The sequence below is a fragment of the Procambarus clarkii genome, chromosome 7 (genome assembly GCF_040958095.1).
Source record: "Procambarus clarkii isolate CNS0578487 chromosome 7, FALCON_Pclarkii_2.0, whole genome shotgun sequence".
In the NCBI taxonomy this organism is placed as follows: Eukaryota; Metazoa; Arthropoda; class Malacostraca; order Decapoda; family Cambaridae; genus Procambarus; species Procambarus clarkii.
This window is the reverse complement of record NC_091156.1, coordinates 24,529,098-24,556,896: the sequence shown is the minus strand read 5'-3', so window position 1 is coordinate 24,556,896 and position 27,799 is coordinate 24,529,098. Positions and strand designations below refer to the sequence as shown.

The window sequence follows — 27,799 nt, the reverse complement described above, 5'->3', positions numbered from 1 at the left end:
TATGGGGCTCTGTTCCGGCCTACGGGGCTCTGTTCCTGGCCTATGGGACTCTGTTCCGGCCTACGGGGCTCTGTTCCGGCCTACTGGGCTATGTTCCGGCCTACAAGGCTCTGTTCCGGCATACGGGGCTCTGTTCCTGGCCTTTGGGGCTCTGTTCCTGGCCTATGGGGCTCTGTTCTGGCCTATAGGGCTCTGTTCCGGCCTATGGGGCTCTTTTCCGACCTACAGGGCTCTGTTCCGGCCTACAGGGCTCTGTTCCGGCCTACAGGGCTCTGTTCCTTGTCTATGGGGCTCTGTTCCTGCCCTATGAAGCTCTGTTCCTGGCCTATGGGGCTCTGTTCCGGTCTATGGGGCTCTGTTCCGGCCTACGGGGCTCTGTTCCTGCTCTATGGGGTTCTGTTCCGGCCTATGGAACTCTGTTCCTGGCCTATGGGGATCTAATCCGGCCTACGTGACTCTGTTCCTGGCCTTTGGGGCTCTGTTCCGGCCTACGGGGCTCTGTTCCTGGCCAATGGGGCTCTGTTCCAGGCCTATGGGGCTCTGTTCCGGCATACGGGACGCTGTTCCTGGCCTATGGGGCTCTGTTTCTGGCCTATGGGGCTCTGTTCCGGCCTACAGGGCCCTGTTCCTTGCCTATGGGGCTCTGTTCCGGCCTACTGGGCTCTGTTCCGGCCTACAGGGCTTTGTTCCGGCCTACGGGAGTAGTGTGGTTGAGGACTAGACCCGCGCGCACCATCTGCCCAGGTGGCACTCGTGGAGTGGCACCTGGATGGATGGCGCGCAGGTGTCTAGTCCTCAAGGGTTTTGGGGGATTTTCCCGGAAGTTTGGCGCGCGCGGTTCTAGTCCTCGGGGTTTTGGGGATGCTTTTTCTGTGTGTTCGGGTCAGGAAAGAGGGAAGCCATGTTATTGAGGATGTAGGAGAGTATGTGGTATAGTAAGAAATAGAAGGATAAGAGTGGAATATGAGGAAGGAGTAAATGAATATGTATGTGTGTTTTGCGTAGACTTAATCCTGTGTGAGGATAATAGATTTGATGATCGTAAGTAAGTAGAGGCTGCGTGTAGATGAGAGGAGTCCCAACATAGTCTGTTATGTTGTTTGGGGTGGGGGAGGGGTAGGGGAGGGAAGGGTGAGTGGAGCTTCCCCTCGTCGTGAGACTGCTCGGGGTCATTTGCGGTTAGACAAACCATTAGCCCCCCTACAGGAAGCCCTAAGTGTGAGAGGATGAGAGAGTAGAGTCCATTTGGCTTAATCGTTTTTTCAAGTCTAATTTCTTCGAGTTATGCATCTGTGTTTGGAGATGGAGCATGAGGGTGATAGTTGGGACATACATGGTATGAAGTGTGTAGGAGGAATAGAAAGAGAGAGCAGTCACTCTTAAGTTGTGAATGAGATGAGGCAAACAGTTGATGACAGAGTTGGACGGTGTGAACCTTTACCCTTAAGCGTTTTTCAATGTCCACGGAGGGGTGTGCTTACTGGTCACGGGTCAGAGGGTAACTGAAGTCTCTCTTTCCAAGTAGTTTGGTTATATCTCCCCCTCCCGGAGGGTAGGCAATGACGGCCATTACTTCCTCAGACATGGCGGAAGTGGTTGGGCATCCATTAGCCAGTGCGTTTCGTTAAGGAAGGGGAGATGTAGCTACGCTCCGCGACTCCGTCTCTCTCTCTCTCTCTCTCTCTCTCTCTCTATATATATATATATATATATATATATATATATATATATATATATATATATATATATATATATATATATATATATATATATATATATATATATATATATATATATATATCTTTCTCTCTCTCTCTCTCTCTCTCTCTCTCTCTCTCTCTCTCTCTCTCTCTCTCTCTCTCTCTATATATATATATATATATATCTACATATATATATATATATATATATATATATATATATATATATATATATATACATATATATATATATATATATATATATATATATATATATATATATATATATATATCACTCTCTCTATATATATATATCTCTATATCTCTCTCTCTACATTATATGCGGGTTACATAGTGGGTCAACTATATCTCTCTATATCTCTCTCTCTTCATTATATGCGGGTTACATAGTGGGTCAAGAACTACCTACGTGTTGCTAAACAGTCCAATCTCACACAAGGCAGTCATAAGGGCAGTAAAGGCTTGCAGAGACGCATAAAAGAGTCAGGACTGAACCCCAACAATTCATTTTTAGCTAAGCAAGTTACAATCATGACGAGCTAGTTACAAAATTCAATATAAGTCAACACATCGTCACGGAGACGCGATCTCTACCTACAAATTGTTCTTGTTAACTGTGATCATTGAAATGTATGCACGTTTACTCAATCTCCATCAGCTCTTCTTCCTACAGCCATTACTGTTGTGCAGAGCTTGTATATTAAGGTCTCACCTTCGCGGCGGTTTGAGGCGTAGTGAGATGGTTACGGTAATGGGCCGACCTTACCCTCTCCCCATCCACCCCCACCAAACCCCTACCCCTACCACCCCCCTCCATGCCCAAACCATCACTGCTCCCTTCCCAGACCGGATGTTCTGTTCTAAGCCGTAGTATCATCATTCTTTGCTCAAATAGCATTTTTTTTAGGAATATCCAGTCTTAAGCTGGTCTTCAATCTTATTATTATAACAAATCATAATTTGTTGTAAACACAACTGCGTGGGATATATACATAGCAGTCAGTGGACTCTCTCTCTCTCTCTCTCTCTCTCTCTCTCTCTCTCTCTCTCTCTCTCTCTCTCTCTCTCTCTCTCTCTCTCTCTCTCTCTCTCTCTCTCTCTCTCTCTCTCTCTCCAGATCATTTAATAGTTGGGGGAAAGTAACATCATTTCCTTTCTCCTGCTGCCGCTGTTCACGTATCTTTCTCCATTTCACTTAGACTGACAGCGCATCAGAGGATGACCACTAATGTCAATTTTCGAGCCCCCATCACTCTCACCCTTATAACCTTGTAAGGTAACACGACCAATATGCTAACTTCGTTCCTTGCCCAATATAATTTTAAGAGTATCGAGCAACTTTCTGTCCGATGTCTGAATAATGAAATGTACACCATGTTTATCACCATCCAAACACAATAAAAGATTAGCACAAGCTTGTTTAGTTCTTGTATCACATAACGTAACGTAAGCGTTTATTCAACAACTGATAGACATAGCATAATATAGCTTCATATTCACTGTGGTAAAACAAACATACACATCACGGTCAGTCCTCGCTTTACCTCAAACGCGCCGTTCATTCTCTCTATATTAGGCGAGTAAACATATATACGACAATATGGAAAAACACAGTCTTGATACTATTATTAAATTCACTTGTTCATTATCCCCGAGTTCAAGGCTGTCTCTCTTAAGACCTACATCATCCAATGTAAACACCAATCGATGAGAATAAGACCGGGTGAGTCGATAGTGAAATAGCTCTGGACTATGGCTATTTTCAGTTCATGTAACACAGTCAATGTAGCATAATGGGAAACCAGTCTTTCTACTGCCTACATAAATAGCGTTTGAAAATGTATGCAAGTCTAGACAAACTCCTATAGCCCTTACATTCTAACACAAATAAAATATTAGCACACGATTGCATCGCATTATATCATCATTAAGTAACGTGGAGAACAACTTTCTGGCTGTTGTCCGAATATCATTATTGAAATGTGATCCCCATTTAGCCAAACACAATATCTCCATTACATCTCATAGCATATGAATATTACGGTATACCAGTTTTATCCCTCCATAACACAATGTAACGTAACGCAACGTAACGCAAATCAACTTTCTACAGACCAAATATCGTTTTTAAATGAAAGTATGACTTAGTCCATCTTCATTACATCTCTCACCATATAAAATATTGACCTATACCAGTTTAGCCCTCTATAACACAATGTAACGTAACGAAACGTAATGCAAATCAACTTTTGCAGCCCAAAATGACATTTTTAAATAAAGTACGACTTAGTCCATCTCCATTACATCTCCTTCCATATGAATATTACGGACTACCAGTTTTAGCCCTCTGTAACACAATGTAACGTAACAGGGAAAATCAACTTTGTCGGATGAGCAAATAACATTATTGAAAATGACATCCATGTTTAGCCATTACATCCAAACACAAGAAAAATATTACCTCTTTTCTTGAGAAACTTATATGTGGAGATCGTATCTCCAGAGTCCACACAATAAGCCACACATCACACATCTTCTGTTTTCTAATCGCAGCTCGCATCTAATTTAATGTTATTTTTTTTTTTTTTGCAGAAACTATGTTTTTGAGAATATGCTCAATGTCGGCAATTACTATTCGTATCATCAAACTCCTTTCAGTCAACAAAATTCACATTTCATATCGCGTGTGTAGATTAGAGAGAGAAGGCAAACATAGCTTGCAGCTAGTCAAAACTTATCATAACAGATATGATTTCACAGAGTTTTCAACCTTTGCCAGTTTTTTCAATGTTTTCTCTTCACTTGTGCTAAGTGAGTCAGACAAATATGTGACATTTCATTTCATTATTAGCCATGCAATATGCTATTAGCTAGGTAGTCAAAACATATAACAAGTGTTATTTCACAGGAATTTTTTCTAGCAAATATGCTTCCTTTAAGCAGTTCAACACATCAAACACCAGCAGTCCGCGAAATTCCCTTTAGTCAATAATCATCCTTTACAGTATTTCTTGACTAGAATAGCACTCCAAAACATAAGTGGTCATTTTTATTCTCACCGTCGCACTATAGTCAATAATTTGTTTTGCAGAGTGACAAGTTATGCATAGTGACGAGATTTCATGGTGTGCATAGTTTAAGAGAGTTCACCCTGTATTAATTACAGTCATGGATATCTTATGTTATGTTTATGAAGATCATCTCTTCTTATTTTTATCATTTTCTTGCCCCACAGCTTTACAGTCTTCTCATACTCTTTTTCAAATAAAGTTTGCTTACTGTTTTCAGTAGATCGGCTTCACATTACATATATTAATCAATTTTCAAATTCAGTTCAGTTTCTTTTCAATATCGCAGCTTTGTTGCCCCCCTGCCCGTATCTAGTTCAAGACCTCTTATTATCAATGTCATTAATACGGTTATCATCAACCATGTATTGGATGTCTCAGACATTCAGTTAACAACGTAGTAAGTGTTTAATGAACGTGAGAATCACTTCATGTGCGCTCATTTTAGTTTAGTTTTAAGTTTTCCATCTTGAATTAATACTACTATTGGATAGCTCAGACATTCGTTAACATCTCAGTAAGTGAAAATCTCTTCATGTGAGCTCATTTTTAGTTTAGGATAAGGTTTTTCCGTCGTGAAATACTATTATCAGTAACCAGGTATTGGATGACACTACCATTCAGTTTACAACTCAGTAACTGTTTACTGAACATTGTTATCCGTCCATGCAACCTCATTTTTTAGTTTTAAGTTTCTACATTGTAAAAAATAAAATATTACTATCACCAGCCATGTATCGGTAGCTCAACCATTCAGTTTACAGCTCAGTAACTGTTTACTGAACATAGACATCCCTCCATGCGAGCTCATTTTTTAGTTTAAAGTTTCTCCATCGTAAAAAATAAAATATTACTATCACAAACCATGTATTGGGTGGGTCAACCATCCCGTTTACATCTCTGTAACAGTTTACTGAACATAGATATCCCTCCATGTGACCTCATTTTTAGTTTAAAGTTTCTCCATCGTAAATAAAAATAAAATATTACTATCACAAACCTTGTATTGGCCAGCTCCGGCATTCAGTTTACAACTCAGTAAGTGTTTACTGAATGCAAAATCGCTACATGTGCGGTCATAAGGTTTTCTCATCGTGAAATACTATTATCAGTAACCAGGTATTGGATGACACTACCATTCAGTTTACAACTCAGTAACTGTTTACTGAACATTGTTATCCATCCATGCAACCTCATTTTTTAGTTTTAAGTTTCTACATCGTAAAAAAATAAAATATTACTATCACCAGCCATGTATCGGGTAGCTCAACCATTCAGTTTACAGCTCGGTAACTGTTTACTGAACATAGACATCCCTCTATGCGAGCTCATTTTTTAGTTTAAAGTTTCTCCATCGTAAATAAAAAATAAAATATTACTATCACAAACCTTGTATTGGCCAGCTCCGGCATTCAGTTTACAACTCAGTAAGTGTTTACTGAATGCAAAATCGCTTCATGTGTGGTCATTTAGTTTAAAGTTTCTCAATCTTAAAATATTACTATCAACATCAACCATGCATTGGCCGGCTTAGTCTTTCAGTTTACATCTCAGTAAGTGTTTACTGAATGCAAAATCGCTACATGTGTGGTCATTTAGTTTAAAGTTTCTCAATCTTTAAATATTACTAACATCATCAACCATGCATTGCCTGGCTAGTCTTTCAGTTTACATCTCAGTGAGTGTTAACTGAATGTGGAAATTATCACGTGTGAGCATTTAGTTTAGTTTCAAGTTTCAATTAAATTCTATCATCAACCCCATATTGGGCTGTCGGGCATACAGTTATCCACTCGGAGAGTGTTTACTGAACGTCGAAATCATTTCCTGTAGCCCCATTTTTTACTTGAACCCGTCTCCACTCCAAACCGGACCGGCGGTCCGAGTCAGGACCGCAGGTCCTGACTGGTTTGGTTTGAACTGCTTAAAGGAAGCATATTTGCTAGAAAAAATTCCTGTGAAATAACGCTTGTTATATGTTTTGACTATCTAGCTAATAGCATATTGCATGGCTAATAATGAAATGAAATGTCACATTTTTGTCTGACTCACTTAGCACAAGTGAAGAGAAAACATTGAAAAAACTGGCCAAGGTTGAAAACTCTGTGAAATCATATCTGTTATGATAAGTTTTGACTAGCTGCAAGCTATGTTTGCCTTCTCTCTCTAATCTACACACGCGATATGAAATGTGAATTTTGTTGACTGAAAGGAGTTTGATGATACGAATAGTAATTGCCGACATTGAGCATATTCTCAAAAACATAGTTTCTGCAAAAAAAAATAAAATAACATTAAATTAGATGCGAGCTGCGATTTGAAAACAGAAGATGTGTGATGTGTGGCTTATTGTGTGGACTCTGGAGATATGATCTCCACATATAAGTTTCTCAAGAAAAGCGGTAATATTTTTCTTGTGTTTGGATGTAATGGCTAAACATGGATGTCATTTTCAATAATGTTATTTGCTCATCCGACAAAGTTGATTTTCCCTGTTACGTTACATTGTGTTACAGAGGGCTAAAACTGGTAGTCCGTAATATTCATATGGAAGGAGATGTAATGGAGATGGACTAGGTCGTACTTTATTTAAAAATGTCATTTTGGGCTGCAAAAGTTGATTTGCGTTACGTTACGTTACGTTACATTGTGTTACAGAGGGCTAAACTGGTATAGGTCAATATTTTATATGGTGAGAGATGTAATGAAGATGGACTAAGTCGTACTTTTATTTAAAAATGTAATTTTGGGCTGCAAAAGTTGATTTGCGTTACGTTACGTTACATTGTGTTATAGAGGGCTAAACTGGTATAGGTCAATATTTTATATAGTGAGAGATGTAATGAAGATGGACTAAGTCATAATTTCATTTAAAAACGATATTTGGTCTGTAGAAAGTTGATTTGCGTTACGTTGCGTTACGTTACATTGTGTTATAGAGGGATAAAACTGGTATACCGTAATATTCATATGCTATGAGATGTAATGGAGATATTGTGTTTGGCTAAATGGGGATCACATTTCAATAATGATATTCGGACAACAGCCAGAAAGTTGTTCTCCACGTTACTTAATGATGATATAATGCGATGCAATCGTGTGCTAATATTTTATTTGTGTTATAATGTAAGGGCTATAGGAGTTTGTCTAGACTTGCATACATTTTCAAACGCTATTTATGTAGGCAGTAGAAAGACTGGTTTCCCATTACGCTACATTGACTGTGTTACAAGAACTGAAAATAGCTATACTCCAGAGCTATTTCACTATCGACTCACCCGGTCTTATTCTCATCGATTGGTGTTTACATTGGATGATGTAGGTCTTAAGAGAGACAGCCTTGAACTCGGGGATAATGAACAAGTGAATTTAATAATAGTATCAAGACTGTGTTTTTCCATATTGTCGTATATATGTTTACTCGCCTAATATAGAGAGAATGAACGGCGCGTTTGAGGTAAAGCGAGGACTGACCGTGATGTGTATGTTTGTTTTACCACAGTGAATATGAAGCTATATTATGCTATGTCAATCAGTTGTTGAATAAACGCTTACGTTACGTTATGTGATACAAGAACTAAACAAGCTTGTGCTAATCCTTTATTGTGTTTGGATGGTGATAAACATGGTGTACATTTCATTATTCAGACATCGGACAGAAAGTTGCTCGTTACTCTTAAAATGATATTGGGCAAGGAACGAAGTTAGCATATTGGTCGTGTTACCTTACAAGGTTATAAGGGTGAGAGTGATGGGGGCTCGAAAATTGACATTAGTGGTCATCCTCTGATGCGCTGTCAGTCTAAGTGAAATGGAGAAAGATACGTGAACAGCGGCAGCAGGAGAAAGGAAATGATGTTACTTTCCCCCAACTATTAAATGATCTGGAGAGAGAGAGAGAGAGAGAGAGAGAGAGAGAGAGAGAGAGAGAGAGAGAGAGAGAGAGAGAGAGAGAGAGAGAGAGAGAGAGAGAGAGAGAGAGAGAGAGAGAGAGTCCACTGACTGCTATGTATATATCCCACGCAGTTGTGTTTACAACAAATTATGATTTGTTATAATAATAAGATTGAAGACCAGCTTAAGACTGGATATTCCTAAAAAAAATGCTATTTGAGCAAAGAATGATGATACTAAGGCTTAGAACAGAACATCTGGTCTGGGAAGGGAGCAGTGATGGTTTGGGCATGGAGGGGGGTGGTAGGGGTAGGGGTTTGGTGGGGGTGGATGGGGAGAGGGTAAGGTCGGCCCATTACCGTAACCATCTCACTACGCCTCAAACCGCCGCGAAGGTGAGACCTTAATATACAAGCTCTGCACAACAGTAATGGCTGTAGGAAGAAGAGCTGATGGAGATTGAGTAAACGTGCATACATTTCAATGATCACAGTTAACAAGAACAATTTGTAGTTAGAGATCGCGTCTCCGTGACGATGTGTTGACTTATATTGAATTTTGTAACTAGCTCGTCATGATTGTAACTTGCTTAGCTAAAAATGAATTGTTGGGGTTCAGTCCTGACTCCTTTATGCGTCTCTGCAAGCCTTTACTGCCCTTATGACTGCCTTGTGTGAGATTGGACTGTTTAGCAACACGTAGGTAGTTCTTGACCCACTATGTAACCCGCATATAATGTAGAGAGAGAGATATAGAGAGATATAGTTGACCCACTATGTAACCCGCATATAATGTAGAGAGAGAGATATAGAGAGATATAGATATATATATATATATATATATATATAGAGAGAGAGAGAGAGAGAGAGAGAGAGAGAGAGAGAGAGAGAGAGAGAGAGAGAGAGAGAGAGAGAGAGAGAGAGAGAGAGAGAGAGAGAGAGAGAGAGAGAGAGAGAGAGAGAGAGAGAGAGAGAGAGAGAGAGAGAGAGAGAGAGAGAGAGAGAGAGAGAGAGAGAGAGAGAGAGAGAGAGAGAGAGAGAGAGAGAGAGAGAGAGAGAGAGAGAGAGAGAGAGAGAGAGAGACAGAGAGACAGAGAGACAGAGAGACAGAGAGACAGAGAGAGAGGGAGAGACGGAGTTGCAGACTGTAGCTACATCTCCCCTTCCTTAACGAAACGCACTGGCTAATGGATGCCCAACCACTTCCGCCATGTCTGAGGAAGTAATGGCCGTCATTGCCTACCCTCCGGGAGGGGGAGATATAACCAAACTACTTGGAAAGAGAGATTTCAGTTACCCTCTGACCCGTGACGAGTAAGCACACCCCTCCGCGGACATTGAAAAACGCTTAAGGGTAAAGATTCACACCGTCCAACTCTGTCACCAACTGTTTGCCTCATCTCATTCACAACTTAAGAGTGACTGCTCTCTCTTTCTATTCCTCCTACACACTTCATACCATGTATGTCCCAACTATCACCCTCATGCTCTATCTCGAAACACAGATGCATAACTCGAAGAAATTAGACTTGAAAAAACGATTAAGCCAAATGGACTCTACTCTCTCATCCTCTCACACTTAGGGCTTCCTGTAAGGGGGGCTAATGGTTTGTCTAACCGCAAATGACCCCGAGCAGTCTCACGACGAGGGGAAGCTCCACTCACCCTTCCGTCCCTCCCTCCCTCCCTCCCCTACCCCTCCCCCACCCCAAACAACATAACAGACTATGTTGGGACTCCTCTCATCTACACGCAGCCTCTACTTACTTACGATCATCAAATCTATTATCCTCACACAGGATTAAGTCTACGCAAAACATACATACATATTCATTTACTCCTTCCTCATATTCCACTCTTATCCTTCTATTTCTTACTATACCACATACTCTCCTACATCCCCAATAACATGGCTTCCCTCTTTCCTGACCCGAACACACAGAAAAAGCATCCCCAAAACCCCGAGGACTAGAACCGCGCGCGCCAAACTTCCGGGAAAATCCCCCAAAACCCTTGAGGACTAGACACCTGCGCGCCATCCATCCAGGTGCCACTCCACGAGTGCCACCTGGGCAGATGGTGCGCGCGGGTCTAGTCCTCAACCACACTACTTACGGGGCTCTGTTCCTGGCCTATGGGGCTCTGTTCCGGCCTACGGGACTCTGTTCCTGGCCTACGGGGCTCTATTCCGGCCTAAGGGGCTCTGTTCCGGCATACAGGGCTCTCTTCCTGCCTATGGGGCTCGGTTCCTGCCTAAGGGGCTCTGTTCCGGTCTACGGGGCTCTGTTCCGGCCTATGGGGCTCTGTTCGAGCGTACGGGACTCTGTTTCTGGCCTATGGGGCTCTGTTCCGGCCCTCGGGGCTCTGTTCCGGCCAACGGGGCTCTGTTCTGGCCTATGGGGTTCTAATCCAGCCTACAGGACTCTGTTCCTGGCCTCTGGGGCTCTGTTCTGGCCTACCTGGCTCTGTTCCGGCTTACGGGGCTCTGTTCCGGCTTACGGGGCTCTGTTCCGGCCTACGGGGCTCTGTTCCGGCCTACGGGGCTCTGTTCCGGCTTACAGGGCTCTGTTCCAGCGTATGGGGCTCTGTTCCGGCTTATGGGGCTCTGTTCCTGGCCTATGGGGCTCTGTTCCTGGCCTATTGGGCTCTGTTTCGGCCTATGGGGCTCTGTTCCGGCTTACAGGGCTCTGTTCCGGCCTACGGGGCTCTGTTCCGGCCTTCGGGGCTCTGTTCCTGGCCTATCGGTCTCTGTTTCTGGCCTATGGAGCTCTGTTCCGGCCTACAGGGCTCTGTTCCGGCCTACAGGGCTCTGTTCCTGGCCTATGGGACTCTGTTCCTGGCCTATGGGGCTCTGTGCCTGGTTCCGGCCTACGGGGCTCTATAATTCATATTATTAATTTTTATATATCATCACTGCATCATTACGCTGCACGCTGGTTGGCCCAACCTCATCACTATGCTCCAGGATGGGCCCAACCTCACCACTATGCTCCAGGATGGGCCCAACCTCACCACTATGCCCCTGGCTGGGCCCAACCTCACCACTATGCCCCAGGCTGGGCCCAACCTCACAACTAAGCTCCAGGCTGGGCCCAACCTCACCACTATGCCCCAGGCTGGGCCCAACCTCACAACTAAGCTCCAGGCTGGGCCCAACCTCACCACTATGCTCCAGGCTGGGCCCAACCTCACCACTATGCCCCACAGCTCTGTGCCTCTCACCACAGCTGTTGTATCGTTTTAAAAGTAAATGTTTATTTTAGACCATTATAAATGTTTATTAGTTTAGTTATATTATTAGAATGTACGAAACATTATATTAGTATGATTGTGTCTTGTTTGAAAGTGGTTTCTGTCGTAGGTAGTGTGTTAGTCAACTCCTGTAAGAGGCAGGTGGCGGGGGGACGGGGGGGGTAGTCAAGCCTTAACACATAATTTTTAAGTTTAGTAACATTTCTTTTGGTTTGTCTTTGGTTATAATATTATCTAGGAGACATACGTTGTTATAGCATAACCTTGAACTAGGATTATATTGCAGCGCGTGTGTATACCATATAAAGAGGAATTTATATATACTTTATATATACATTTGTTTACTTTTCCATTTGATTAAATTGTGTCTACTAGGAGCATCCTGGTGTACCGAATACGTGCATGGTAACCTGCCCCTAGATATGGTCCAGTGCTGACAGGTACACGACCCTTGCTGAACTGGGTAGATAACAGTGAGTTATCTATCCAGGATGAGGCTGGCGCCAGGTGAGGTAGTGGTGATAGTGTCACTGCCAGTGTGGTGAGTACTTACCCAGGATGAGGCTGACGCCAGGTGAGGTAATGGTGACAGTGTCACTGCCAGTGTGGTGAGTACTTACCCAGGATGAGGCTGGCGCCAGGTGAGGTAGTGGTGACAGTGTCACAACCAGTGTGGTGAGTACTTACCCAGGATGAGGCTGGCGCCAGGTGAGGTAGTGGTGACAGTGTCACAACCAGTGTGGTGAGTACTTACCCAGGATGAGGCGGGCGCCAGGTGAGGTAGTGGTGACAGTGTCACTGCCAGTGTGGTGAGTACTTACCCAGGATGAGGCTGGCGCCAGGTGAGGTAGTGGTGACAGTGTCACTGCCAGTGTGGTGAGTACTTACCCAGGATGAGGCTGGCGCCAGGTGAGGTAGTGGTGACAGTGTCACTGCCAGTGAGGTGAGTACTTACCTAGGGTGAGGCTGATGGCGTAACCAAAGGGCGCCTGGCACCATATTAGGCCACTACTGAACACCGCCTCGGCCGACCCGTTGATGTAGCCACCTCCCACCCACGTTGCTGTCAATGGGAAACATTACTGTTATAACAGGCCAAAACACTTGATAATGTTACAATCACTGCTGCGTGTTGAGCTGCCTGCAAGATGCCATAACCGCTGTGTTAGTTGCTTAACCAAAATATACCTCTCATATTACTTTATACTCTATAAATTGTAACGTTAGGGGGTCAGTATCACGATACTAACACAGGTCAGGTTGTTAAGTTAGTTTTTATTCAAAATATATTTTTAATAGGATGTATCTATATAAGCATTACCGAAAAGTTTGTTAAGGAAACTGAACAGAAATACTGTTAACAGCGTCCATTAGATGCTGTTAATTGTAGTTTTAACAAAATGACAAATTTATTGAAAGGTAATAACATTTGAATATAAAAATCATGAGAGTAAATCCATCATTACATTATGTTGGAGTTATAATTATTATATAGGAATAAAATGGATTACCATACCATTACCATATAATATTAACATATGGAGAATTATAATATATGTATGACTTGGTTAAAACCCATAAACCAATAATTAGTTTCATAAGTTCAGTGTCATATAAAGTGTCAAAATGGCTAGTTCAAGTTCTAAATCCTATTGTCAGTAATGTTTCTAATTCATATTTATAGAATAATGTTGATTTTGTTGACAAATTATGTAATAAGAAAGAGCTCTGAAATCATAATGTTTGGTTAGCTTTGATATAACTTCTTTACTGACTAAAGCTCCTGTTGATGACTTACTAAGATGTTTATCTGATGAACTCTTAAAATATGATTTGCCCCTTCCAGTTCCTACGTTAATAGAAGTTATAAAACTAAGTGTTACTAACTCTAAATTTAGCATTTAATAATGAATTTTGTCAAAAATAAGGAATGACTATCCGGGTAACCTTCTTTCTCCAGTTTTAAGCAATGTGTATGTGGAGTTGTATGAAGCAAGACTACTGAGTAACATTCTGCCTCCTGTCCTCACGTGGTGTCGTTATGCACAGGGCACCACAGGTGTAGAGCCCTGTAGAGCACCACAGACAATCGACTTGAGAATGGTCCAGGACGGACCGAAACGTCGTCGTCCCTTCAACTTCTAGTGTGTGGTCTGGTCAACCACCACAGGTGCCCTGTGCATGTTCCTCTGCTAAATTAAATCACAACTGCTAAATCACCAGCCAAGGGGCTGGCTGGCTGAGTGGACAGCGCTGTAGACTCGTGGACCTAGAGACCGAGGTTCGATCCCGGCAGCCGGCGGAAAAACAAATGGGCAGAGTTTCCTTCACCTTGATGCTCCTGTTACCAAGCAGTAAACAGGTACCTAAGAGTTAGACAGCTTCTACGGGCTGCTTCCTGAGTGTCTGTGTAATTACTTAAGTGTAATTACCTAAGTGTAGTTACAGGATGAGAGCTACGCTCGTGGTGTCCCGTCTTCCCAGCACTCTTTGTCGTATAACGCTTTGAAACTACTGACGGTCTTGGCCTCCACCACCTTCTCACCTAACTTGTTCCAACCGTCTACCACTCTGTTTGCGAAAGTGAATTTTCTTATATTTCTTCGGCATCTGTGTTTAGCTAGTTTAAATCAGTGACCTCTTGTTCTCAGGAAATCTCCCTATCGATTTTATCAATTACTGTTACTATTTTGTATGTAGTGATCATATCACCTCGTTTTCTTCTGTCTTCTAGTTTTGGCATATTTAATGCCTCTAACCTCTCCTCGTAGCTCTTGCCCTTCAGTTCGGGGAGCCACTTAGTAGCATGTCTTTGCACCTTTTCCAGTTTGTTGATGTGCTTCTTAAGATATGGAGTTTGAATTTGATAAGAATTTGTGTGTGTGTGTGTGTGTGTGTGTGTGTGTGTGTGTGTGTGTGTGTGTGTGTGTGTGTGTGTGTGTGTGTGTGTGTGTGTGTGTGTGTGTGTGTGAAGAAAACAAAATTTTTAGTAGTTAGTAACATTTGATTGATTGACAGTTGAGAGGCGGGCCGAAAGAGCCAGAGCTCAACCCCCGCAAGCACAACTAGGTGAATAAAGGTGTGGTGTGTGGCACAGCTCAGCCGTCAGCGTCGTGTGGACACTCGCCAGATAACATGACTGTCGCCCAACCTTTAACACCTTCTCCTCTCAGTAAAAAAAAGGTACATATTAATATATTTTTTCTTATGCTTTTCATACAATTTAATAATTTTATAATTATTTTTTTCTGCATAGGCAGGCATGGCCATTTTTCAACTGCCTCATGTTGAAGGTTAAAGCACAAACGTCTAAACTGGGGGAGACCTGACCACTTTAAACTGTACCAGGACATTATAACACAGCAACTGGCTAAGTCCAAAGTCCGATTTTCAAAGGGTTTGGAAAGGTTAGGGAGAGGGAGAGGGATGAGGAGATGAAAATCTTGAAGAGGATTTGGATAGTGAAGGAATAGGCCTGAAAGTTCGGTGGCCATCGAGTATAGATCTCAGAGTGGAGTTCCTTATTGGAGAACGTTATTGTGAGAAATTTTGTATTACTCTTTACAAGTGAACTCAGTTAGAAATGACTGCACAGAGCCCACACGTTAAGTGCCAGATGTGAGATTATACTTTAAAACTGAAATAAAAGACGAAGGCAGCCGCTGGAGCCCAATTCCTTGGTATCTCCCATCCACTAGGTCCTTTACCTCCTTAATTGCCTGTTACAATCTTAGGAGTTACTGCAGGTCCTCACGCCGAATTTGTATTCTGTGATTAGGTTAGGAATTAGGTTCGAATGTGTGTCGAGTGTGTGTTTGAAAGTTCGAAGTAGGTCCAGAAGCAGACCCTCATTAAATGCAAGGAATAGTCTAGTTTGTACCAGCATGAGTTAAGGGGCAATAGTATTGGAAGATGTTAACATAAAGACAATTTTCTTTTGGCAACAAATAACACACATAAACAAACTTAATACTAACACAACCCACAACAATTTAACGTTATGTCAATTGTCCCAAGTGACACTGTGACAGCTAATCAAAGCCAGGATAGCCAGACTGTTGTCCGCACTGCTCTCGGCTGGTCAAATTGTTACTGAACATCGGATGCTCACTCGGGCTCAAGATGGAAATATAAATAATTGTAGTCAAAACAATTTAACAACAAAACAACACGACACAACCAGACTGGTCACTGAGACAGTCTTCTGTAAACAATCTCAATTACGTTAACACGTGCCTCTGTGGACGACAATCAGAACAACAACAATTACGTTAACAGGTGCCTCTGTGGACGACAATCAGAACAACAACAATTACGTTAACAGGTGCCTCTGTGGACGACAATCAGAACAACAACAATTACGTTAACAGGTGCCTCTGTGAACGACAATCAGAACAACAATTACGTTAACAGGTGCCTCTGTGGACGACAATCAGAACAACAACAATTACGTTAACAGGTGCCTCTGTGGACGACAATCAGAACAACAACAATTACGTTAACAGGTGCCTCTGTGGACGACAATCAGAACAACAACAATTACGTTAACGTTCTATTAGACAAGAATAATTGATCACAATCAATTTAATCAAAATAAACAATGAAATTAATTACTTTAATTTATTACGTTAATTAATTACATTAATTACTGTCTTCAAGACAGTCACTCAATCAAAGGTATTTTACATTAATTACAATTTGTCACTCAGAGAGCCAAACACTCAAAACAATAATTCTCCACAGTAATTACTCTGCCACAAAGGCAATTAAACAATCAGTGAGTAATTACACTAACTACTGTCACACGGACAGTTAATTAATCAAGACGAGTTACGTTAACTCAACGCTATGACTTAAGACAGTTTGCCAAACAAGAACTAGTCAAGTACTAATTACGTTAATTACACTGCCTCAATGTACAGCCATTCACAACAAGGAATACGTCGCTGATTCTTCAATTATTAATATAAGATTATATAATTGCTTGTCACACAGACAAATCAGAAACAACAGTAACAACTTTACACTTCACTCACAGTAGTCACTTAATAACACAGCACAAAATTACAACACAACACAATATCAACGTAATTAATAATCACTCACTAATTACCCAGGGTCAATCACACTACCCTAATAACTCACTCAGACTCACTGGTTTCCTTCTGAAACGATATCAAAGTATACGCATGGAAAGTCTATATCAGTAATTGGTATAATATTTAACCATAGCACAACTCACGATATAGTACAGCCTAACTAAATGTGTCATTACGTGTACTTATACACAACCAGAGATGAATTACAGTAATCACCCAGACGTATTGTAATCGTCACTTAACGTGCGTTCCTCGACTACGCTACTCCACCCGTTTCAGGTGATATGAGACAAAGTGAGGTCGGAAGGTTGATGTCAGAGCAACACAAGGAATTTTGCACAACAATATCAGAGAATATATTGAACTCACATTAAGACTGGCTGTATTCCATTCCAACCTCTCCCCATACATACAAGTAACACCAGCGGGGAGGGCAGCCCCACCACCCTCCTCTGCATAGAAAACCCCCCTACCCCAAACCCTTCTACCCCTCCCCTCCTCCCGCCAAGTCCCCCCCTCCCCCCCTTTTCCTTCCTGTCCTCCCTCCCCTTTCACCCCATACCCTCCCTGTCCCTCCCCCTTCACTAGACCCCCACCCCTCATCCCAGTATCCTCTGAGACCCTGTCATCCACCTCACAGATCCTCACACCCATGGAACAGCTTCCTTCACCAGCAGAACACTCACCAAGGAGGAGATTTGAGAAGGGACAGAAGAAAGTGAGCCTCAAGGCAATGTACACTAACATATCTTGAGGTTATCTTGATATGATTTCGGGACTTTTTAGTGTCCCCGCGGCCCGGTCCTCGACCAGGCCTCCACCCCCAGGAAGCAGCCCGTGACTGCTGACTAACACCAAGGTACCTATTTTACTGCCAGGTAACAGGGGCATAGGGTGAAAGAAACTCTGCCCATTGTTTCTCGCCGGTGCCTGGGATCGAATCCAGGACCACAGGATCACAAGTCCAGTGTGCTGTCCGTTCGGCCGACCGGCAACATAGATGGAATTACAAATAAAGCAAATGAACTTGGAGAATGGGTGCTAGAGGAAAACCCAGACATAATAGCTCTCACAGAAATAAAGCTAACGAAAATCATAACAAATGCAGTGTTCCCACAGGACTATTATGTTATGAGGAAAGAGAGGGAAGGAAGAGGTAGTGGTGGTGTAGCTCTGCTAGTAAGAAAAGGCTGGGATTTTGAGGAAATGGTTATTCAGGGCTGTGAAGGTTTCAGTGACTACATAACAGGTACCATAACAACTGGAGGGCAAAAAATTATAGTCGTAGTCATATATAATCCACCACCAAATGACAAAAGACCCAGACAGGAATATGATAGAAACAATATGGCCACCATTAACATAATAGAGAGAGCAGCTTCTGTTGCTAGCAGGAATGGATCTGGACTACTATTCATGGAGACTTCAACCATGGGAAGATAGATTGGGAAAACAAAGACCCGCATGGAGGACCAGAAACATGGAGAGCTAAGCTGCTGGACGTGGCAACAAGAAACTTTCTGAGCCAGAACATCAGGGAACCAACAAGAATGAGAGGAGAAGATGAACCAGCAATGCTTGATTTGATATTTGCCCTAAATGAGTCGGATATAAGGGAAGTTAAGATGGCCAACATAAGAACGGCCTTTAGAAATTTGTGCAAGGAATCATTCAGAACTTTGTATACCACATATGTCAGGCCAATCCTGGAGTATGCAGCCCCAGCATAGAGTCCATATCTAGTTAAGGATAGGACTAAACTGGAAAAGGTTCAAAGGTTTGCCACCAGACTAGTACCCGAGCTCAGAGGTATGAGCTACGAGGAGAGACTACGGGAATTAAACCTCACTTCGCTGGAAGACAGAAGAGTTATGGGGGACATGATCACCACATTCAAGATTCTCAAGGGAATTGATAGGGTAGACAAAGACAGTCTATTAATATTTAATACAAGGGGCACACACACTAGGGGACACAGGTGGAAACTGAGTGCCCAAATGAGTCACAGAGATATTAGAAAGAACTTTTTTAGTGTCAAAGTGGTTGACAAATGGAATGCATTAGGAAGTGATGTGGTGGAGGCTGACTCCATACACAGTTTCAAGTGTAGATATGATAGAGCCCAATAGGCTCAGGAACCTGTACACCTGTTGATTGACGGTTGAGAGGCGGGACCAAAGAGCCAGAGCTCAACCCCTGTAAGCACAATTAGGTGAGTACAATTAGGTGAGTATAGTTGATGACTTTGCTGTATATTGAAGATCTAACTCAGCTATTTCCACACACATGATGATATGCGGAAGCACGTGGAGTATGAACATGGACAGTATGGTGGACAGACGATGTTGTCATCTGTCAAGTCCGGCGCCCCAGCACGGAGCGTGGTGTGACACAGCTAGGAGGTGATGGAGGCACCCTCACTGGGTGCGTGGGTGAGGGGTGAGAGGGTCTCACACACAAGGGGTCAGTCTGGCACGCTCTAAACACAAGTTGAGCAGCGCGCGTGGTGACACAGGGTGGTGGACGGGCGTGGTGACACAGGGTGGTGGACGGGCGTGGTGACACAGGGTGGTGGACGGGCGTGGTGACACAGGGTGGTGGACGGGTGTGGTGACACAGGGTGGTGGACGGGCGTGGTGACACAGGGTGGTGGACGGGCGTGGTGACACAGGGTGGTGGACGGGCGTGGTGACACAGGGTGGTGGACGGGCGTGGTGACACAGGGTGGTGGACGGGCGTGGTGACACAGGGTGGTGGCCGGGCGTGGTGACACAGGGTGGTGGACGGGCGTGGTGACACAGGGTGGTGGACGGGCGTGGTGACACAGGGTGGTGGACGGGCGTGGTGACACAGGGTGGTGGACGGGCGTGGTGACACAGGTTGGTGGACGGGCGTGGTGACACAGGGTGGTGGACGGGCGTGGTGACACAGGGTGGTGGACGGGCGTGGTGACACAGGGTGGTGGACGGGCGTGGTGACACAGGGTGGTGGACGGGCGTGGTGACACAGGGTGGTGGACGGGCGTGGTGACACAGGGTGGTGGACGGGCGTGGTGACACAGGTTGGTGGCCGGGCGTGGTGACACAGGGTGGTGGACGGGCGTGGTGACACAGGGTGGTGGACGGGCGTGGTGACACAGGGTGGTGGACGGGCGTGGTGACACAGGGTGGTGGACGGGTGTGGTGACACAGGGTGGTGGACGGGCGTGGTGACACAGGGTGGTGGACGGGCGCGGTGACACAGGGTGGTGGACGCGGGTGAACACACGGGGTGAGGCACACGTTGGTGCCACACAGGGTAATAAGCACAGTGGCGGTATAAAGCTATGTCCTCAGAAATGGCTGTAATATGAGTTAAATCACACTTTCAAATCTCAGTCAACACTGGGGAACCCGGGTTTAGCCACCATTTAAAACCAACTCAGTCGTAAATTTATGGATGTACACGGATGGTAACAACAACAGCAGCGGGTCACTTACAGTGTGTATCACTCTGCTCAGACCATGCTGGGAGTCACACTCTTCATCTCTCCTTTCCACTCTTAGTATCGTTAACTCCAATCGTCACGAACCCTGATTCTGGAGACGGACCCACGTTGGTGGAATGAGGATGACGAGTAAAACTTAGTGTCGCGTTTAGACGGAGTTAACTTAGCTACTGAAGTACTGGCAGAATGCTGCTTAGGAGCGCCGGGCAGCCTAGCCTCGCGCCCTACACACTCTCCCCTCTGTTCTGTGAAAGAGCCAATCAGGGAGAAGGCCGATGAAGCCACCACGAATCACATATCTTCCTCTGGTCACGTGGTGCCCGTGACGTCACACAGGAGAGGCCTGTACAAACACTAACGGTTTGAGACTGACCCTTCTCGACCCGCAGTTAGCCAGACTACCACCTCACTCTAAAACGAGATATTTTCATCTGGTATGCGTTTTCACCAGCTAAATCTTCTCCTAAATCTCCGCTGTTGGCAGTGAATTAACGTAATTGTCACTATCATTACGTATATTGATAGTGACAATTACGTTAATTCACTGCCAACAGCAGTCGGCAACAACTCTTACTTTAACTTAATCTTGTCTGCTACAGACAAGTCCTTACAGTCACAAGTAACTCAGAATTATACAGACACTTGACCCGTCAAGTGTTCAGTGAGTATAATCCCCTTAATTACTATACTTCGGACAGCTAATTAATCCCAGCACGAGTTACGTTAACGGATACTAGATAGTTTTTACTACGGGCTCAACATAGCCCGTGCTACTTGGAATTTTTTGTTCCAAGTAGCGAATCTTTAAACAACAACAAAACACTGATCCTGGTTTGTGTCTCGGAGAGGCTGCAGGATCCAAGTAAGTTCAGTAGAATTTCTGGTTGCAATTCTTATACCATGTCGTAGCTCAGTCGATTAAGGCAGCGTCTGGGATTCTCTCGAACGCAGGTTCGAATCCTCGTCACGGCTCTTGTGGATTTGTTCACAAAACACTGATTGTTGACCGTCCAAGAGACGAAGTGTTGCCAGTAATCCCACTAGCCATTGATGTATCATTGAAGGCTACTAGTTGGATTGCATTGCACAACTGCATTGCAGGGGAGGTCTGCACGAGCATTAAGTAACTGATAGGAGGTTACTGGAGACGTATCTCCTTACCTACCTTGTCTTTGCTGCAATTTGTGATTATAGATTAGTATCTTATTGCTTGATTGCATCCTCTGTGAACAGAAAGTTCATTTATCCAGCACAATGCGATTGCAGGTAGGATCCTGTAGTTATACTCGTGGCTGGGGTCTAGCTGTCGTGAAGGTGTCACAGGAAGGATTTCTAGTAACGTCAGTGATATTTTTCGTTGTTGTAGTAGTTAGTACTTGTTGAATAAACTGTGTTGTTAAGTTGAACGCTGTCTTTTGTTACAACCGCACTATTAATGATTTACATATGTTCTGCCACGTTACCTGAAATTATTGCTATTCATTTGAGACTGCTTCTTGAGACTTGGGCTAGAATCATAGCGCCACACAACAAATCTAAAATTGTTTTGAGATTCCGTGACCTACCTGTTAGATTGGCTGTCAGCCAATGGCAGTGGTCGACGGCCTAGTGTAAGGGATTTCAAACTTTTGAGGTCTCGGCGTTTGCTCGCACCTTTATCATTTTTCTATGGTCTCTAGAGTGGGGAATGAGCTGCTTACTACACTTAACGTGTTAGCTAAGCAGTCCCTTCCTCAAGAGGTCCATCTAGACTTTCAGTTTAAAGTTAACGGATGTACTAGAATTGTTATAAAAAGTCTCACACCATCCTCAGAATGTCTACTGTAATACTCATTACATTTGGCGGTGTCTTCCTTATTAATAATACCTCGTCGGCCAAGGTGGTCTTACCTGACAGCTGGTGTCATACACTGTCCATAGACACCCTAACTCTCACTGTCCATAGACCAAACTCTCACAAGTCGAGCCTGGCCTCGGGCCGGGCTTGGGGAGTAGAAGAACTCCCAGAACCCCATCAACCAGGTATCAACCAGGTATCAACCCAACAAAATACACCTACAGTTCATACTAACGAACTTAGCTTTGGTGCACTCACTATTGCACTCATGAAAGAAGTCAAAATGGCAACGTGTGCTCTCTACTACACATTTTAAGCTAGTTGGTGTTGTCTCCTCTCACAGTTTGTTACGAACCCGGATCCAGCGTCTGAGCCTGGAGCAGTGACAACCACGCCATCTGTGGGTCAGCTCCCGAAACCCCCGCCAAACGGACGACGACACCTAGTGAGGACAGCGTGTACTGGCCTCGAGGACCAGTTTCCAGTCTGGTTCAGCGCTCAACACCGCCGCTCCTGACCTCTGGTGAGGTGGTGCTCCGACGACAGCGCCATCTATGGACTGGATACGTCAGGTGTTTGTGCCCGAGCCCGTAAGTGAGGTATATTAGTGTCCCAGTTATTGATGACGTGTCTGCTTACAGAGCCGACCTGGGACCACTGTGATGGAAGTGGAGTCAGTCTACCCAAGGCAGCCAGTCTCCATACTGTGAAGTTTGCTGCAGCTGTTGTGACGTCGTCCCCCCGGAAGAACACTGTGGTGTGTTAGCCTGCCAGTGGAGTGGCAGTGAAAGGATTTACCCGGGACCGACTGTTGGAGACGATCATCCACTGGGGTATTGAGGACAGGAGGGTGATTTGTGATATCACACGAGACTCCTGTCTAGGGCGTACCCCTTATATCGTTCGTGGAGTGGCCGTACCAGCCTTGGTGGCTCAGTACCTGCCAGCAGAACAGCTGGACGTGTGGTTGACGGCCTCCACGACGGTGCCCCCAGTGGACCTGCGTTTTGGCTGACCTGTGGCCCGGGTAGGCTCGGCATTCTCAGAGGACACGTCGTGAGGCCACGAAGAAAGCACCAAGGACTCGGCACCAAGTGTTGTAGCACCAGCGTCTTCAGCAGAAGACGACGATTATGGATTAATCCCCTGTTATAGTGTTAATACCCTCCCCCTGTGCACTTTTGAGTTTTAAATATTATAATCGGTGATGGTAATAATTATAATATTAAGTTCTTAGCTTTCTTTCCCTACTCCCTTTAAGTTACTTGCGTCACGGATCTCATCCCTTGATAGCCACTACTGGCTCGGGAACGGATACATATATCTTCCTCTAACAACATCAGAGTAAGGACCCCGTTGCGTCCCGAGAGGGCCGTAACATAATTGGCATCCCCAGCGGGATCCGTCCCCTTGTTAAGTATGTTTGACAGGGGTGGTGAAGTGGCGTAATCCCTGTATATAATTCCCCCTGTGTGACGATTGTGACGTTATACGTCCTGTGCGGTGCTCAAGAGTGACTAAGTGCGATATTGTGCAATGCGGTGCTCGCTGTGATTAAGCGATTAAGTGCAATATTGAGTAGTGCGGTGCTCGGTGATTCAGTGCAATATTGTAGAGCGAAGTGTTCGCTTGGACTCGGTGCAATATTGGGTAGTGTGGTGCCCGAAGTGATTACGTGCAATATTGGCAAGTGCAGTGTTTGGTGCGATAAAGTGCAATATTGACGTAGAACTGTGCTCGGTGCGTTAAGTGCTAACGTGTAAGCAGTGTGTTAAGTGCTAAGTGTTCCATCTGTGACAATGGCAGACAAAGCTACCATCGATGATCTGGACGATGTTCAGGCTTTTCTGAACAGAGTGGACTGTCTTGCCAGATTAAAATATCTGAGCAAACCAGAGCTTGTACTAGTGAGCGCCTACCTGGAGATCAAGATCCGTGCCAGTGATTCCCGTGTGGAGATCTTGTCCAAGGTTCACCGGCACCTGAAGGCAGAAGAGAAACAGGAAGGCGAGACTCCTAGTACAAGGGAAGGTGAGGAGATAGCTTCCACGGAAAAGGAAGATAAGGGCAGCGACGTTGATAGTGATGCAGGTGAGATTAATATCAGCTTCCTAACAGTCAAAATGCGTGCCCTAGAGATCAATCGTGAAATAGAATGGAAGAAATTAGAAATGGAACGAGAGACAAGATAAAGAAATGGAGATGAAAGAAAAAGAATTGGCGATGAGGCATTTAGAATTAGAAAGAGAAGAAAGAAGAGAAGAACGAGAAAGAGAAGAGAAACGAGAGAGAGAAGAACGAGAAAGAGAGAGAGAAGAACGAGAAAGAGAAGAGAAACGAGAGAGAGAAGAACGAGAAAGAGAGAGAGAAGAACGAGAAAGAGAAGAGAAACGAGAGAGAGAAGAACGAGAAAGAGAAGAAAAAGAAAGACAGACAACATGAACTAGAAGTATTACGATTAGGTGCTGGACAGAGACAAACTGGAGCAAGCGGTTTCGATCCGGTAAGGAATATCAAGATGGTCCCCAAATTCAACGAGAGAGAAGTTTCGAAGTTCTTCGCAGCCTTCGAGAAAGTCGCTGCCTCTTTGGAGTGGCCAAGGGAGAATTGGGCCATCATGATACAGTCAGTCTTGACTGGGAAGGCCCAAATCGCCTACTCTACGTTATCCCTTGACGACTCCGGCGATTACGATATGGTGAAGAAAGTGGTGCTCATGGCGTACCAATTGGTACCTGAGGCATATAGGCAAAGGTTCAGAAACCTGAAGAAGACCTCAGAGCTCACTTTCACCGAGTTCGCCACGATCAAGGAGCGACTTTTCCAAAAATGGTGTGCCTCTCGGAAGGTGGAGACCAAGGAAGACCTCGAGCAGCTGATTCTGCTCGAGGACTTCAAGGATTGTTTGTCTGTAGACCTGAAGACGTACTTAGAGGAACAGCAGGTAGAGACCTTGAGTGCAGCAGCCACCATGGCTGAAGAGTACATCCTGACTCATAGGCCGTCTGCTAAGTACGTCCCAAGGAATTACCAGCGCCGGTTCGACAGACCTCATGATGAAGAAGAAAGACCCGTCCCACAAAGTGCTAAGAAGACGCCCCCAAGTAGCCCCCGAAGAACAAGTCCTAGCAGTCCGAAACACCGGAGCCCGAGGAGGAATATGGTGTGCTGGACTTGTGGGCAGAAAGGGCATATAGCTGCTAGGTGCCGAGGCAGAAGAGGTGGCAGCGCACGTAGGGAGGTGATGATGATGAGCTGTGTTACACCACCAGTAGGAAACCAGTCTACGACGACGCAGGAAGGACCAAGTTTGTTGGCCCCTCACACTTCAACCGGGTATGTAACGAGTGATCATACTGGAAGATCCATTGTAGTGCTCAGAGATAGTGGAGCAGCCCAGTCCCTGATCGTGAAGAGCTCGTTACCCGAGGAAGTAAGTGTGGATGGGCGACAAAAGGTTGTCCTGGTTGGGTTTCCTAGGACGCAGTACATCGCCCCCTTAGTGCCAGTACATCTTGACTCGCCTTATTTCAGCGGCACATGTGAGTTGGCAGTAGTCGATACCCTCCCTGTGGCTGGGATTGACGTGGTACTAGCCAACGACTTGGTGACCGATTGGAGCACCAATCATCCCAAGATAGCGGACGAGTCGGCCAGAACATCAAAGTCTGAGGTGTCTACAGGCAATGGTAATGTCCAGGTAAAGACAGACCCGGATGTAACTATGTTTAATTTGTCCTCTCGCCTACAGATTGAGAACGTTCTAGCAGTGTCTCCTGATTCTCTCGACAAGGAACATGAGGTTACGATGGCAGAAGTACCTGAGCTAGAAAAGAGGCCTTGTGTGCAGACACCCACGGATACCAACGAGTCTGGAGCGAAGGCTGAGGTGTGCTTGCGGTATGGCAAGTTACAGCGTGTAGTGGACCAGCCAAAGATTCCCCAGACGTCAGAGGTATGTGAGGTGTGTTCACAAGGTCTAGTGCCCTCTTCTGTCCATGCCAGGCTAGTGGATGGTGCCGGCTATGGACATGACAAGCTCGGGAAACTTATCCCTCAACTTACCAAATGTTTCCTATCGGTATTTTGTTTGATTCTCGTATGTGTTCTCGTTTGTGCTCTCAGTGAGGACCGGTGGACGACCCGACGAATGATGGCTCCCATGAACATCGTGAAGAGGTCCCAGGGATTGGAGATTTGTACTGCAGGTGTTGCAGTTGAAGAAGGGACCTGGAAGGTGATGGTTGATACAGGAGGTACGACATGTGATAATATGAGTGACTGTTTCCGACAGGTTGACACCCCCCGCGTGATTGCTGAGCCTCAACACAGCGTTATGCGGAACGTTGGTCGACCTGACGGTGACAGAGCGAATGCCACCTGCGACGTACGAACAGCCCCGTTGGGACTAGGTGTGGACCTAGTAGAGTATGCTGTAAGTACTGTTTTACCCGCAGTCGCTATCACTCTGAATTATCTGACCCCTGTATTCCAGGTTCGTGTCTCCCTGAAGGACCATCGGACCGGTACCAGAAATGCCGTCTGTGATCAGCCGTCATCGGTGCCTCGACGCAGAGAAGTGTCGAGACGCCCCAGATCGTGTCTACACCGATCCTTCCTTGAGACATTTGAGATGACGCCCCTGCTTGACATCGCAGTGGAGACGTGGAAAGTTACGCCAGGCAGGACATCGCCTTCAATCTTCAAGTTCCCGTTGTGCCGGAATTGCCCAGAAGGACAGTTCTGTGGGCGAGACAGCCTCATCACTCCAGTTTATAATGCATGTGAGTCCATTTGGAGCAGTGTCGCCATACTAATTTGGTTTGTGTTTCTTTTTATAGAACCCCAAACCAAATTCTTTTTGGTGGGGAGGTGTTACGAACCCGGATCCAGCGTCCGAGCCTGGAGCAGTGACAACCACGCCATCTGTGGGTCAGCTCCCGAAACCCCCGCCAAACGGACGACGACACCTAGTGAGGACAGCGTGTACTTGCCTCGAGGACCAGTTTCCAGTCTGGTTCAGCGCTCAACACCGCCGCTCCTGACCTCTGGTGAGGTGGTGCTCCGACGACAGCGCCATCTATGGACTGGATACGTCAGGTGTTTGTGCCCGAGCCCGTAAGTGAGGTATATTAGTGTCCCAGTTATTGATGACGTGTCTGCTTACAGAGCCGACCTGGGACCACTGTGATGGAAGTGGAGTCAGTCTACCCGAGGCAGCCAGTCTCCATACTGTGAAGTTTGCTGCAGCTGTTGTGACGTCGTCCCCCCGGAAGAACACTGTGGTGTGTTAGCCTGCCAGTGGAGTGGCAGTGAAAGGATTTACCCGGGACCGACTGTTGGAGACGATCATCCACTGGGGTATTGAGGACAGGAGGGTGATTTGTGATATCACACGAGACTCCTGTCTAGGGCGTACCCCTTATATCGTTCGTGGAGTGG

The 27,799-nt window shown here is 45.0% G+C and overlaps 1 protein-coding gene across 1 annotated transcript in view; it reads right to left on the bottom strand.

Moving 5' to 3' along the window:
• LOC123747994 (high-affinity choline transporter 1-like) overlaps positions 1-27,799 on the bottom strand; it is an 891,202-nt gene that overhangs the window by 382,637 nt on the left and 480,766 nt on the right. The window contains exon 5 of the mRNA XM_069313991.1: positions 12,890-12,997. Within this exon, the coding sequence (XP_069170092.1) occupies positions 12,890-12,997 (108 nt within the window). The remainder of the gene's footprint in view (positions 1-12,889; positions 12,998-27,799) is intronic.